The sequence below is a fragment of the Convolutriloba macropyga genome, chromosome 15, assembly GCF_964194025.1.
Source record: "Convolutriloba macropyga chromosome 15, txConMacr16.3, whole genome shotgun sequence".
Taxonomy (NCBI): domain Eukaryota; kingdom Metazoa; phylum Xenacoelomorpha; order Acoela; family Convolutidae; genus Convolutriloba; species Convolutriloba macropyga.
In genome coordinates, this window is record NC_134482.1 from 37,468,473 (window position 1) to 37,484,051 (window position 15,579).

Genomic DNA, 15,579 nt, shown 5'->3' on the forward strand with positions numbered 1-15,579 from the left:
ACAAAGTGGACTAAAATTTTTTTCGATTTCATTTTTGATTTAAAATGTCTGATTTTTGAAAATTTGTATCAAGATTTCAGCCAAAAATTTGGATCCAACCATTCAACAACGCTCCTCTGTCCTTAAATGTAAAACTAATAACCCATCAAACAATTGTAACTAATATGTAGCAAAATCGACGAAAACAAATTTGGAAAATGTGAACAAAGCAGCCGAAATCAGTAAAATGTCCACGAAACTTTAAACCTCGACGGAAAGAACCAAATTCAATCCAAAAAGTTTTTAATTATATATTCTACGCTGGAGGGTTTGCTAATGATAGCTTTATCAACTCTCTACCATGAATATATATCGATCGGCCAAATTTATGACTCAACAAAAAACCAGTTGAGCATATTATCACCCCCCCCCCGCGCTGTGGTGGGTCGGAACAATTACTCATTCTCTTTCCTGCAACCAACGGTACACAACAACATGCAGTGAAAGTGGGAGAGGGTTGACTTTAAGGAAAATCTAGTAATTTAAGCAGAAATTTAGTCTCATTTTCTAAAATTTTGACAAAATTTCAGTGTCAATAAGGTCATTTTGAAACGACGTGTCGATAAATAGATAAACAAACCAAACAAACATTAAAACAAATATCCAGAACTTGAAGCAACAAGGATAACCATTGTTGTAAATAACCATCGCTTTCTCCTATGTTATAAGACACGTTTATAAATGCAGTTTTGAAGGATATTAAATATCACTGAAAGAACTAAGTCGAAAATAATTACCAAAACAGTGAACAATTACAAATGACACGTCGCCATATAATAAAAAATTTGTGAATTGTTATATTACAGTCGATTTTTGCCCTATTTTACTACAAAAAACAATGAAAGCTAACTTGATACTTTGGATCGAAATTATACTGTTTAGCGTTTTTATTAGTTTAACTTCGCAAGCTGTTTTCAAAGTGAAATTGCACAAGGGATGTGCAAAATCTCCGCAAGGATGTCCGAAAAAGGAAAAAGAAGAGAGAACAGACAACAGGAAAACTGGCAACTCTGGAATCAAATCCTTCCTCAGAACCCAAGTTGAGCATCAAACGATGGTACTATCAGCACAGAGCACAAATGATAGTTACTATTATTACAACAGTTTTGACACCAGAGAACGGACTTCATTCAACGAGGCCTTGAAGAATTATATTAATGTAAGACTTGCGTTATACATATTGCAATTAATAGGATGTAGAATGAATAGAGTGCTGAAAAAAATTTAGCTCTATTTAGCTCTATTTGAACCTGCTCAAGATAGAATCCCATCCAAAAATTATTTTTCCGACATCATTTAGTGTGTGTGTGTGTGTGTGTGTGTGTGTGTGTGTGTGTGTGTGTGTGTGTGTGTGTGCGTGTGTGTGTGTGTATCAAATTGTTTTGTTGTAAAGTATATTACTGTTTTTTTTGTAGAAGAGTCGCAATGAAAAGGCTAATTTTCCTCTCCTCGGGAATTTTAAAAGCAGGAAGAATCAAATTTTATTGGAGCGCTGTGTTTATTACTGTTTTTAGTTCAAGTTTTCACAAACAATAAAGTCCATTTAACAATTGATGCCCTTTCAACATATTTTCGATTTCAGGAAGTACTGCATGCTGTATATGGTTTGAATACTGTGTTTTCTAATATGTTTGTTGAAATTTATAGTTTTCACTTTATTTGCCGCCTTAATCGTTGCCCCATGAATTCGTGACAAAATTTAACATTGAGATCTTTATAAAGTTATGTGATCCTTTCTAATGCATCGAGTTTATTACAAATGGCTGTTACGCCTTTTAAGAAAATTTTTACAAAAAGTATAAGAGAATAAAAAATTTTTAAAATTAAAATTTTAGAAAGATGAAAAAAAGGAGAAACTTAACAACTTATAGTTTGATCCCACAGATGACAGATCCTAAATTTGCTCTACTGAAACAAAAAGTAGTATATTGGGAGAATTTATCTTTGACCAATGGTTATATTTCTTTGAAAATACGAGGATTCAAAAAACATTCCGATTTTTGATTAAAGTTCATAATTGTGGATCTTTTTTGTCATTTAATCACTGTGATGACGAGTCACCATTAGCGTTTAAACTTTTTGCAGAAACCTAACTGTTTCCACGGCTTCGACATATTCTTTGCGCACTTTTATTTGCAATTCTTTGTTCTTGCCGGTCTCTGTTTTCCTTTTTTGGAATCGTAAAATTTGTTTTGTCGTAAACTTTGATGTCTGCCTTTTGAGGTTTAGGTTTATAAAAAGAATCTTTTTGTTTCAAAGCGTAGGTTTTTAATGAGTAATATAAATAACGTTAATATAAAAATAGTTTTCTTGAAAATTGGTTTATTTATTTAATTCTGTATACCTGTTCAAAACGTATAAACTGTTTGCGAACTCAGATTGTGCGAACCGAAATTGAAACGAGATAAAGTTAATCACAATCAAAACTGAAATTGAACAGCCTATTTTCAAGAATTCGACACATGTCGCAGTTTTAGTAGAACTTTTTTTGTTGACTTTATTTTTTGATCCATTTGTAGTCACATGAAAATCGCTGATTAACTTCAGGTCTCGTTAGCTTCATCTTGAGTTGGATTTGCAATTTTGTTTCTGATGTCATTTGAAAGCCAATGGGTAGCTTTTGCAGATCGTTGTGTTGTTTGTTGCAAAAAGTTATCAGTATATTTTTAAATTTACCAAGCTTTTTCTGATTTTTGTCAATCTGTAGTTTTTTGTCGGCATCGATGATGTAACCGGTGCTTTGTGACCTGGACACCAAGAGTATTCATAAAAATCTGGTGAGTGGTTTATGTTTGAGTTTCTTTTTGTCGTCTTTTCACATATCCCTTCATTAACAAGTCCCATTGAATTGACCCAGGTGAATTTATATAGTTTTTCATTTAAAATCTGGTGTAAATAATATGAAAGTCAACTGGATTAGAAATGTATAAAACTAAATTAATAGGTAATCATTTCACAGCTTTCAACGCTTTGTGATTTTGTTAAGGGTTTTCATACTTTTTTTGTGTTGCTGTAACTGTTGTCATTTTTCGCCCTGCCCAATCGCTTAGTCTCACTTGGTCTTCTTGGTCAGACAGGTCTTCTTGGTTTTCTTTTTGTGTAATTTTTACAGCATTTTTAATTTTTTATTTTCTATTTAAAAGTAGTGGTTGTTTTAGGTTCTAAAGGTGTTTGATCTCAAAAAAATCAATACCTTTGAGATTTGCTCCCTTCGCTACCTGTTGACTTGTTACCTAGCCCCTTGAAGACGAATCCCGTCTGTTAAAGACAAGTAAATTGTGGGGTCTAGGTTTGATGGTACTTTTTCTTTGTTACTAAATGCTTTAAGAAATTATATATTGAGCTTTTGCCGTTTTCATCTTTTGGTTTTGATCTTTTTGCATTTGTATTATTCCGTAGTTGTAAACTTTCTAGGTTTTAGGAGAGCTGTTGTTCGACATGATTATTAAGTCGTTTGGGTTTTCAATCTTGTTTGCTCGTATATTCAGTTTCGAACTTCTCTTCATCTCATAGACAATGATAAAAAAATTGGATGAGCTGGGTCGTCACATCAGCATTTTTCAAACAAAACTACAGAGCCTCTTTGTCGATCTCTTTTTACAACCTCCTAGATTGATCCAGAATAGATGAAAACAGAGTTTCGTTTTGTTGAAAACTTTTGTTTGCTTTCAGTAAGCTCTGATAAAAGCTGAAAATAATCGACTTCTGATCCAAAACTATCTGCAGTCTCTCATGCGCTTTAAGAGCTTTTTTCTGTTCTTATATATGAAAAAGTCAATACCAACAGACGTCTTTCGTTCGTTGAAAGTCTTGAAGAAGGCGAAGGAACAAAAAGAGTGGAAAAAAATTTCGCAAAATTGAAATTTTTATCCAGTCCAAGTTTAACTCTTTTTCGCCAATCAGTCAGCTTCAAAACATCTGTCTTTTGTTTTGAAATTTTTTTTTTGTTCAGAAAGATCAATTTTTCTTTCTTTTTCCCAAAACTTATTTATAGGAATTTGTTAATCTTGTCACTCAATCAAATCTAATTTTTATTTCTCCAACCTAAGAAATTTTGAATATCTTTTGAAAAACGATTACTTGCGCTCTACTTTTAACTGCTCCTTTAAAAGAGAATGCCAGTGTGGATTTTTTCAAGGAGTTAGTGACTTTTTAGATTTTTGCAGAAGCAGTAGCTATAGGCATCAATGGAAACTCAAAAAAAATCTGTAAATCCAAGCAATTTTTAAATTCTGATGCGTTTTGTCTATTCGCCAAAAGCGTTTTATATTTCCAAGCCAGGCTTACAACTGTTGCGCAACCAAAACCTGTTGAAACATATATTAGCATATGTTTTTAGTTCTTCAATTTTTTTAAAACTCAATTTGAAGCATGGGTGCTGGCAAAATAAATTGAGCGAACCATATAAATTGAAGCTCTTTATTAATTTTTTGTTTTTATGAGCAAGTGAATGGCAACGGATGTTTTCAAAAAAAATTGTTAAAACTAAACAAATTGTTCAACAAAACAAAAGAGCATCAGTAAATGCTTTTGATTATAAATGAGTCACTTTTAAGCTTAAGTTTTCAATAAAATGTGTGGGCTAATTTCTATCACGACAAACATTCACTTAACGATATTTTTTGGACTAAAAATTTTGTTTCTTGATTTTCCGATATAGAAATTTCAAACAAGGCTTTACTTTTTAAAAAAAGTATCCAAATTTTGCCATTAAAAGTCTTAAATCAATTTCTTATAGCTGTATTTAAGAGCACACTCTTACAATGATTAGTTACAGATTTTGAAAGAATGCAAATAGTTTTTGAAATTGCACCAGAAACTTATTGAAATAAACGGCAACAGTTTCTCTATTCTAGAGATTCCAATTAAACGGGATTGTGATTCACACTAACGCTGATAAACAAGACATTTTCAGATCAATTTCTAGAGTCAAGCAGCGAAAACAAAATTATTTTACTAGACTCATTCAATTGAAACAACAATTTCTCTCGTCAGACTCTACAGCAATTCTTTCTGTACTTTGTTACAGTAAGTCGTTACCTCTGTCTTCTTTTGAATTTATATGAAAGCTTTCGTTTAGTTTCTTTTTTAATTGAAAAATTAAAGAAAAATGAGTCGCAGGATACAAGATCTTCTTCAATTGAGACAGTTTTTGAGAGAGGATCTTACTAACTATATTCTTGATACGAAAAGAAAAATAGATTCAACCAAAGATAATAAATAGACAGATTTTCAGTTCACAACCAAGATAGCGAAAATTTATATAAAATCGAAATAAAACAGAATGAGTGAATACCTAAAATCGAATTCAAAAAAGACATTAATTAGTTCTCAATGTTTACACAGTTAGATAGTTACTTGAACAAACTTATGTTGCATTAACGGGCACTCAAGTTGCTATCAAGCTTACCAAAAGTTAGTCATTGGAATTAAGCAACTAAAGAACAATTGGGATGTAGTTGTTGGTAGAACAGTAGTGAAAAAAATTTGCGGCATGGGAAACTGCAGCGAGACTAAGAATTGTTCAGTTCATCTTCCTTCGTTGGCCCATAAGGAAATCAAATTAAAATTTTTCCCAAATTTAAAACGCAAACAGTTTGAATAAAACAATGATTTTCAATTTTTTATATGAAGCTTATAATTTAGTGTAGTTTGGGATATAAATCAGAATTTTTTTTTAGCTGAGCGTGGAGAAGCAGAATGTGTGAGCTGAATTTAGAAATCCAAATTGCAATTATGTTTCTGAATATCAGTTTTATTCCTTTAAAGCCCAATAATTTTGAAGTGGAGAATCCTTCAAAACACACAAGGGGTTTTTTGTGAAAGTCTTCTTCTTCGAATCAAATTAAGATCATATTTGCTTTCATCGGTTTTAAGCTGGAAAACATAATTATTTCGGTGAAATGAGAATCTACGATCTCACAAACGCGCTTCTTTAGTGCCATGTTTTAAAATCGATATATATTTTTGTTTTCATACGAGGAATATATGTGATTTTTTCCGTTCCATACCAGGTTCGTATATATGAGCTTTTTTTGTTTCATACTGGGATCAATTATGATTTCTTTGGTCTCATAAAAAAGTCATGTGTTTTTAAGAGTTTAATCTTACATTTCATGAATGGTCTGTCTAAGATATTTTGGATTTCACGCTGGAGCCATATATAAAAACTTGGATTTGTGACAAGGATTGTGTATCATTTCTTTGGTTTCATACCAGGGTTGTACCAAAAAATCGAGTATGGTCAGTATGAAACAATATATGATCCTTGAAAGCAATCACAGAAATTTCAACATGGGTCGCCGTTTTTTCCATGGTGAAATACATTGATTGGTGAAAACTTATTGATTGAAGAGAGAAAGACAATACAGCCCATCTCGAAATGAATGGGGTCGGAACAAAGATAATCCCGACACCGTTTTTCAGTCTTTTCGTTTCAAGTAATGTCATCTATAGCAATCAGCTGATATACTTGAAGGAAAAATTTTTGTCAATTCTTGAATGAACTTTCAAAAATAAATAATTAGAAACTTTTCCATGCTTTAGCTCTCTTCGACAAAACTATTTACTTAGAGGTCGCTAATTTTCACGTTTTTTGAACAAAAAATAATTCTTCGGTTTTAATCTGATTTGAGGGAGATTGTTATTGACAACACAATAAATTATCCAGATATAGATACTGCAATAATTGACATTCCCGCCAACCACATAGGCTGAGGTCTCAGATTAATTCATTTTGGTCCAGACCAAAGATGAATTCACGAGGGCCCAAAATTACATAGCCCAGAAACATTGAAAAAAAAAGAAGACTGAACTTGTTTGAACGAAAGTCAGGAGATCACATGAAGGTCTGGGTACAGACACATTCCGTTTTGGAGGGTCTGGACATACTTGGTTTTGGGTCTGGACCTCAGTTTTATCACGGTTCCGTTTTTTTACGTTCACGGTACCGCTATAAGTGTTCAAATTTATGTAGTTTTTCCGTCTACAGGTGCAGTATTTTGGAGACGTAAAGATAGGAAGCCCCCCTCAGAACTTCACAGTGGTGTTCGATACTGGATCCTCTGATATCTGGATACCATCTCTGGCATCTCCCGTCTCGTGTCTGGAATGCAAGCTGCACACCCAGTTTGACAGGATGCACTCATCCAGTTTCAAATGGGGTGGAAGAAAAGTGATTATCATCTTCAGGAAGTTTTTCCTAGGAGATTATATTTTACTTTTCCCGTTATCCCCATTGGCCCCACTCTTACATCTTTTTATTGCTGTAAAATAGGGGATGAAATAAAAAAAGCCCCATCATAACTTCTCATAGACCCCCCGCTCTCACTTTTTTTTGGGTGGATTTCTATAGGCGAGGGAGTATTTTCCAGTTGGTTCTTTTTGGGGGTGTGTTCAACACGGGTATCGAAAGAATTTTCCATTAGTTTCCACGTTGAGGTGCCCTCCGGAAGTGACCTTTGATCAGACCAAGTCCAACGCACACGGTGCGTTTCCAAACCAAAATTACAGGATCTGGAAAAAAACAAAAAAATTCAAAAAAAAATCCGCACGAAATGCTCTCTGATCAGACCCAATTGCGCTCAAAATCTCCTCTGATCAGATTAATGTGCGCTTCAATCCGCCTCTGATCAGACCATTACCATCCTGAAGTGACCTCTGATCGTACCATACCCAGACCGAATTGACCTCTGATCATACCATTCCCCGACTGAAGTGACTTCTGATCATACCATTCCCAGACCTAAGTGACCTCTGATCATACCATTGCCAGACCGAAGTGACCTCTGATCATGCTATTGTGAGCTCGAACCAAATCCTACCGAGAGATGTTGGCTCTGTCAAGAGGCAACAAAAAGCAGCGTTCTGATCGCAGACACATCTAGAGTCTGATGGCTTTGATCAGAACCAAAGAGTTCCAGCTGATCGAAAATGCGGGTTCCCTTAAAAGATTTTTTGACTAACTGTAGAACACGACGCTTTATATAGAAAACCGTCTAATTTCATCCATCGAGATCGAAATATGCACTATCTTTAGCAATAATTTTAGAGAGGTGTTTTCTTTAGATAAATTTAGATATTTTTATGAAATGAATATATATTAAAACAAAATTGCGTCTTTCCCATTATAACCCCCCCCCCTCCCCAGCTTAGTGGTCAGATAACCCATAGCCCCCCTCCCAATCATGGTAATTATACCATAATGGGGGGCTATAATTTCATTGGGGCTATAATGGGAAAGACCCACAAAATTAAAGACATTGGTACATAGTGAAAACCATGGACTGATCAGACTATTTCGATCGCAATTGAGTCTGATCAGAAGTCATTTCGAGCGCATAATAGTCTGATCAGGTGTGAATTTTGCGCGCAGAATAGTCTTGATCAGAAGTGATTATGAGCACACAATCGTGTGGACTATGGTCTGGGTTTGTTCTGGGCCAAGCTTGCACGATCGTCTGGTAATGAACTGATTTCGGTCTCATCAGATGTCATTTCCGTCTGGAAATGTCTGATTAGAGATAGTTTCGAGCACACTTGGAGCGCACATGGTGTTTCGATCGCACTTTAGTCTGATCAGAGGATTGTTTGGTCTGGGAGGGTTTGATCAGAGGTTACTTTCGCCTGGAGCGGTCTCTTCCGGATGGCACCTCAACCGGAGTTTCCTTTTGGAGTTTTGCGAGCCATTTTTTCACAGCAGTCGAAATTCGTTAAAATTTTTAGGAGTGAAATCCGAACTTAGATTTTATTTAGATATACATCTGTCCTTTTAAATGATTAGTGTTATTACTGGGTTAAACGATAGTATAATGGTATTAATTCGTTTAGACTATAATTTAGAATGAAAGCATAAGAGGAAATGAACGGATATGGAGACAATTAAGAAGCTTTTATGAGTCTTAAATCAGGTTACACAGAAATCATGACATCATGATATGTCATGACATCATGACATCATGACATAAATTTCCAAATCTATTTTGTACAAACTGTTTTTCGTATATCTCTAATTGTACCTGACTATATTACCTTATAAATATTGACTGTCTAAATACTGACTATATGACCTCCAGAACTGGCATTTCTTCAGGTCCAGATCCAGTACGTCCAGGGTATCATCCGTGGACTCCTCAATCAAGACAAAGTTTGCGTGGGCGAAGTGTGTGTGAAGAGACAACCTTTTGTAGAGACACTCAGCATAACGAACATGAACGACAATGAGTTCGATGGGGTTTTTGGTCTCGCCTTCCCCTCACTTTCGGCGAACCATGGAGATACCTGGATTCTAAAAGCCTACAAGACGGGAGTGATTGACAGACCAGTGTTCGCTTTCTACCTCAACGAGTGAGAAATCAATTGTGATAAGATATACACGAAACTTACTCTTTTCTGGTCTCGTATCACAAACAACAGTTGATATTTCGTCTTTTCCGGTTGCATATCACAATCAATAGTTTGACATTTTGAAACCTTTCACCGTTATATTGTAATGGATTGACATGCCTTAACGATTTTGCTGAAAAGTCCGTAATCAACTCACACGTTTGCATGAAACACACATTAAGCCATTGAAAAAAACTTGAAGTCCAATGTCAGATATATAACTCCGTGGCAATGGGAGAGTATAAATATTAATGAATGAATAGAAATAACTGAAGTGAAAAAAAATTAGATCAAGAAAACTTAAAGTCTCTGCATGACAGGCATCCATACCTAAGATAATGAGAATTGTTGATAGTCGAAAAAGATTGGTATGTTATTTTAGAAATCAGTAAAAATTGGTCTCTTGCCTCCCAAACCCACGGGTTCCTTACTCTAGTGGTCGCACCCCTTCTCAAGCAGAAAAATTCTCATCTTGCATGATCTGATAAGTCATCTTGGAAAACAAAGGTTCACATGCAACCTTTTCTATTGTACAAAATTTGATAACAAAACTTGGGCGACAAAAATTTTCTCAAAAACGAGAACTTTTTCTGCGCAATATTGCAGAAGACGAAACCGGATTATAAAAAATCTTTGTTCTCATGCTTAGTGTTCGATCTGAAGGTAAACAAGAATTTTTGTAGTGTAAGGGAGGTATTTGGAAGAGCCTTTGTATTTGGCAAAATGTTTCAGTGGCCAGAAACATTTGTGTTTTATACAGATCGAGGTTTTTTTTGTCCTCGTTTTTGGCGCAGACCATTTATGAACGTACACAGAGGTGCATTCAAACATACGAGGATTTTTCTAAACACTATAAAAGCACCCGCACTTATGGTTGAGGCAAAATGGTCTCACCAAACTATAAAGAACCACGTTCTCCAACATAACAAGCCATTTTCTACACCCGAGAAAACTGTTTTTACAGGCAAGCTAAAAGCCGACCATCAACTTTTAAAAAGTTTTTGCACCACCAAAACAAATAATAGGGTAGAACGTAACACTTCGACCTGCCTAGACCAATGTTTTTTTTTGTACATAAATAAGACAAAACTTTTGATATGAAAAAAAAAAATTGAGCCCGTTTAAAATTTCTGAAGCCTTTTCGTAAACATGAAGCAATGACTGGGTCATGATTTTATTGTGTCGTTCCTTCACTTCAACGAGCCATAGTCTGATTAAAATCTCATTTTTGTCTGGACAGGTTTTTTATAAGAACATTTGAACGAGAGCATGATCACGGAAACAAGAGTTTCCATGTTCATGTGGTGCTCGTTCAAATGTTCTTATAAAAAACCTGTCCAGTCAAAAATGTGATATTATTCAGACTATGGCTAGTTCAAGTGAAGGAACGACACAATGAAGATAGAAAAAAATCATGATCCAGTCTTTGCCTCATGTTTACGAAAAGGCTTAAGAAATATTAAAAAAAGGCCCGAAACGAAGTCTGGATCATTGGTAATTTCGGTATCCCTGGGTATTTCCATAATCAAAAATGGTTAGGATAAATAATTTCACAAAATGCTTTTGAACGAGGACCTCATTCTCTGTTTACTTGTTGCAGCGGCTGTGCTGCAAATAATCCGATACCTCATTTTCTAATTCTGAACACAAAAAGCAAGCTGTTTGCATCCAGAGAAATGAGAAAAAAATTGCTAAAGACTTAGTTTATAATTCTGAAATCTTGTTGAATGAGTTTAAATATTATGGTTTGCAAACTGAAAAGTTCCTTGTGACACTCTGAAGGCGTTGGGTAATTTAGCTACTGCTTCGGGCAGAAGCAAGCCAATGCTCACTAAAATTATGAAAAATCAACTGACCAAAAGTATCTTTTTCAGTATCATCTGTTAATTTTTTAGTGAACGCAGATGGCATTCGACAGAAATTTAACCGTGAACATAAGGAAAAATTAGATCTTTTATAAGTAAGAAAAAGACGTAAGGCAGAAGGTTTCTTGCAATATTTAGGAACAAAAGATTGTCAGTCATAACATGTTCATATTCAAAAAGCGGCCTAAATTGAATCATGATCGTTTTGGTAGACATCAATAAATTCCCATTTAAAGTGAAAAAAAAAACAATTGAGCCCAATCAGGTATAGTTCAAATAAATTATCATTTTTGTCAGTAGCGTTTTATTTTAGTTTTGCCCTTGGCCCCAAAGAAAACAGCCAGTTGGTGATTGGGGGTAGCGACCCCTCACTCTACAAAGAGCCCTTCACTCGGTTGCCAGTGACCTCCTTCGCATTCTGGCAGGTCAATTTGGACTCTGTCTCCGTCGGCTCCCTATATGAAAGTTAGCAAACACAGCATTTACACAAAAAACTTTCCGCACTGGTCCATCTAAATGTTTTCGATTTTTTAATTTTTTTTGTGAAATTTTCTATTCCATTTTAATTACGCGAAGCTCTTTTTTTCTCGAGACCAAGTCTGAAAATGATGTACCTATCCTAGAAAGATATAAGATATAAGTGGTACCATATAAGATCCCTTGGAACGCAGAATTCAAAAACGTAGCATGCAATCTTTTCTATTAAATTCAATGAAACTCAAATTAAAATCAACAAATAGTGGTGAATGCTTTGAGAGCGGTGAAAATAATCCACCGCTAAAAACCGCAAACTGCACAAAGTTAAATGAGCACAAGTTTCTAGCGAAGCAAAATTTAAATGAAACTATGTGATATTTTAGAAGAAAGCGTTATTAAAAATCCACCACTTTTACAACAAAAGTCACTGAATTGCGCACATAGCTGCAGTAGTGGAAGAAAAGATTGTTTTTTTTTTTAAAAAAAAACAGTTATCTGTTTATGATTACTGTTAGCCAATTCTATTCCATGAGTACTAGTGACAGTTCCAATTGGCTTTCTAAATAGTTTCAAGGAAACATATTTAGTTTTTTAGTTGAAAGATTATGGTCGTTTTGACTTTTAAAAATTTATGTTTTTAAAATAAACCATCGATTTTTGAGCTTTGAGACTTTTTTCTCTTTTTTGGTAGACTTGTAGCTAAAGTTAATAAAAACATGTCGCACAGTGTCTCTAATGTTCTAATGAATTAAACTTTATAATTTGCGGTTTGTTCGCGAAAGGCACAGTTGAACACATTGGAATTATTGTTGTTCACAATAACCATCAATTGGACGCAATTGACGATTTTTCGCAAAATATTTGAATAATTTTTGACTGTATCGTTATTTGTCTGTTTTTTTTTGTCGGTGTATTTAGACTTACTTTCTACAAATTAACTTTGATGTCCCTTTTGGTCCACCTTTTAACCAGTCTCATTAGTTAAAGGTCGCATTTCAATTTATTGGAAATTTTTCACAGAATTTTTTAGTAAAAGAAATTTATAGTTTACCAAAAGGGGTGTCTTTAAAGCCTCTGCACCAATTGAGATCAAAACTCAATTAGATTCAAACTAAAAACTTTTCGGTAGAAAAAGATAGATATTCATCAGATTGCAGTTGCGTTTAAGCGAAAAAAGTTTTCAAAAACAGTATATTTTAATCGGAACAAGGACTTACCCAAATCATTTCAAACTCATAATCAGACATCCATTTTTTCATAAAATGAAAATGGTCTGAAAAAATCACCTAAAGAACCACTAACCTCAAGTCAATTTGTTGCTAAAAATCACTAAATGTTTTGAGGTTAGTATTCGGAAGATGCGCAGTTATCACCGGTGAAATTTTTGTTTTCAGCGCTTCCCGTTGGTAGCGGTGAAATATTTTCTATCACAGCTTAAGCGGTGAAAATAAACAATTCGCTGCTACTACTACAAAATTTCAACGCATTTGTTCCCCATAACGTTTATTGAATCTGAAATTATTTCACAAGAAACATTTTTGAAGTGAATGACAGATGGCGAAGTGGAATAAGAAGTTGTTGACATGCGGGAGGTGAAAGGTTCGAACCCGTATACGGCAGTTTCCGTTTGTAAGAATTCCGGTGAATGCGGTGAAAATAAAAATTTCACCGCTATAAACCGCAAATCTTAAAAAAATTCACAGCTAAAAACAGATAGGCGCACAAAATTTCACCGCGTTCATCGCTAAAAGATCCGGGCGCTTTGCGTTTAATTTTTTTTTCACCGTTGTTCACCGCAACTCTACAGTATTACATTATTATTTCGACAAGAACTCGACTCGGGAATTATCTGTCGCTTTGTTTCCATTACGTTTGTTTTTTTTTCTGCAGATGGAACAGTGCTGTGTGGGTTCGGGTGCTATGCAGTTCTGGACAGTGGGACCTCTCTCGTGGTGGGACCACCTAATGACGTCATCAAACTGGTTGAAACCATCGGGGCCAATATGACTGGTAAGTATACGTGCGTTCAGTACTTAGCGAAACGAAACTTGATAGCCTTGATAAGAAACACTTGATCCACTATAATCTTGCGAAGATCTTGCAATGATACATGTCAAGATAATATCAAGATATGTACGAAGCTATTTGCATTGATGTTAAGAAAATTTTTTTCTATTTATGTTTAGATGAGTTTGGGATCTACTCAATGGATTGTTCTCGAAAACATCCGACTGAAGAGGAAAAACGACCTGAAAACAACATAGTTTTTGTGTTCAAAGGCAGAGAGTTCGTTCTGGAACCCAAGGATTACATTATAGGCAAATGTTTTACTATAACTGATTCAAATTATGAGAAAAAAAATTAGTTGCAGAAAATCAAAAACTAAGTAGCCAATATCGAACAGAATTCTGATCAAAATTGCTGTTCATGGGGTTAATCAGACCTGAAATGCTGAAAATACCATTACATTTAAATCTGCTGAAAATATCATTACAAGTTGAAATTGTTTTTTTTTCAAGAGTAAGAACGATCCTCTTAACGTGGTTCGTTTCAATTACTTTCCGAGAAGACAAGTCAAGATTGAAAAACACGTGTCTGAACTCATAAGAGAAAATGATCTTTGCGTTCATAGGAATTTAAAATTTCACTTTTTCTTAAACATTTTTCGACGTCCATCTTGCAAGATCTTGCTAGTTTCTTGCAAGATAGGCGTCCGGATCTTGCATCTTGCAAGATAAGCGTCGGAGTTCGTCTAGGGATATGCAAAATGTTCTAATTCGATGCAAAACGTTGCAAGATTTTTGCACGTTTCTCATATCTTTTTGTCAAAATTTCTTTCCAGGCCTTTTAAGCGCATTCTAAATTTGTATAATATTACCATACGTTCGTTTCATCGAAGGTTCCAATCACAAGAATCTTCCCAAACAGAATTGATAACTCCCAATTTTAAATGTCTCAGAATCATAAAGCTCAAAAACCGTAGAAGAGGTGCACTTGGCCTCATTTCACCAAAACAGCAAACTTTTTGCCGATTTTTGAATATTGCTTCTTTTAATGATAAATTTTTGCAATTTTGTTTTCCCTGTTCATTGCATCCTGTTCGTTGTTTTACCTGTACAAAACTATCTTCCCCTTTTCCCAAGATTGGAATCAGTTATTACGTATCGCCTTTCCCTAGAGTACAATGGCGAGTGTATGTTGGGATTCAGTGTCATCCCAGCCACTGCTTCCCTGGGAGAACCCTGGATATTGGGGGATGTGTTCATGCGCAAATATTACACAGAGTTCGACTTGGGAAAAATGCAGATTTCTCTGGCAGAGGCAAATGTTGAAGAATATTCTTCGTGAATTTGAAACAAATATCAATAACTGTTCTGATTAAGAGAATTATGTTCATTTTCCTCTCAAATTACAGTTGGTTTAAATTATGGAATTGAGAGGCATGTTTGAGGGAAAAAAGATTGAATTGAGTTCAATTTCCGCTCACAAGTTATGCTCTTCCCAAAGCGAAAACAAAAGTTTATCTTGTATTATTATTTTAACCGCATCGCAGGATTTTTCAAAAACAAAGTTAATCTCGCAATATTTTTACAGGAATCTTTTAAATCTTTTAAGGCTAACTTTACCTTGCAAGAACTTGCATTATAATAACTGTCTTGAAAGATCTAGCAAGAATAACTTTAATTTTCGACGCGGGTTGTCTTTCGCTCAAAATGTGCTTAATTCGGAAATTTTGTTTGATAATTCTTTATCTTGAGTAAGCGTTCGCGCACACATTTTGTTTCAATGGAAAAGGAACACATTTGATTTATAG

General features: G+C 34.8%; 1 protein-coding gene across 1 annotated transcript; it reads left to right on the plus strand.

Moving 5' to 3' along the window:
- Positions 1-648: 648 nt before the first annotated feature.
- On the plus strand, positions 649-15,291 carry LOC142353928 (lysosomal aspartic protease-like). The gene is made up of 7 exons (XM_075406159.1): positions 649-1,198; positions 7,031-7,213; positions 9,131-9,384; positions 11,602-11,753; positions 13,656-13,775; positions 13,952-14,083; positions 14,944-15,291. The coding sequence occupies exons 1-7, from the start codon at positions 878-880 to the stop codon at positions 15,111-15,113; spliced, it is 1,332 nt and encodes a 443-aa protein (XP_075262274.1). The 5' UTR covers positions 649-877; the 3' UTR covers positions 15,114-15,291.
- The last annotated feature ends 288 nt before the right edge of the window (positions 15,292-15,579 follow it).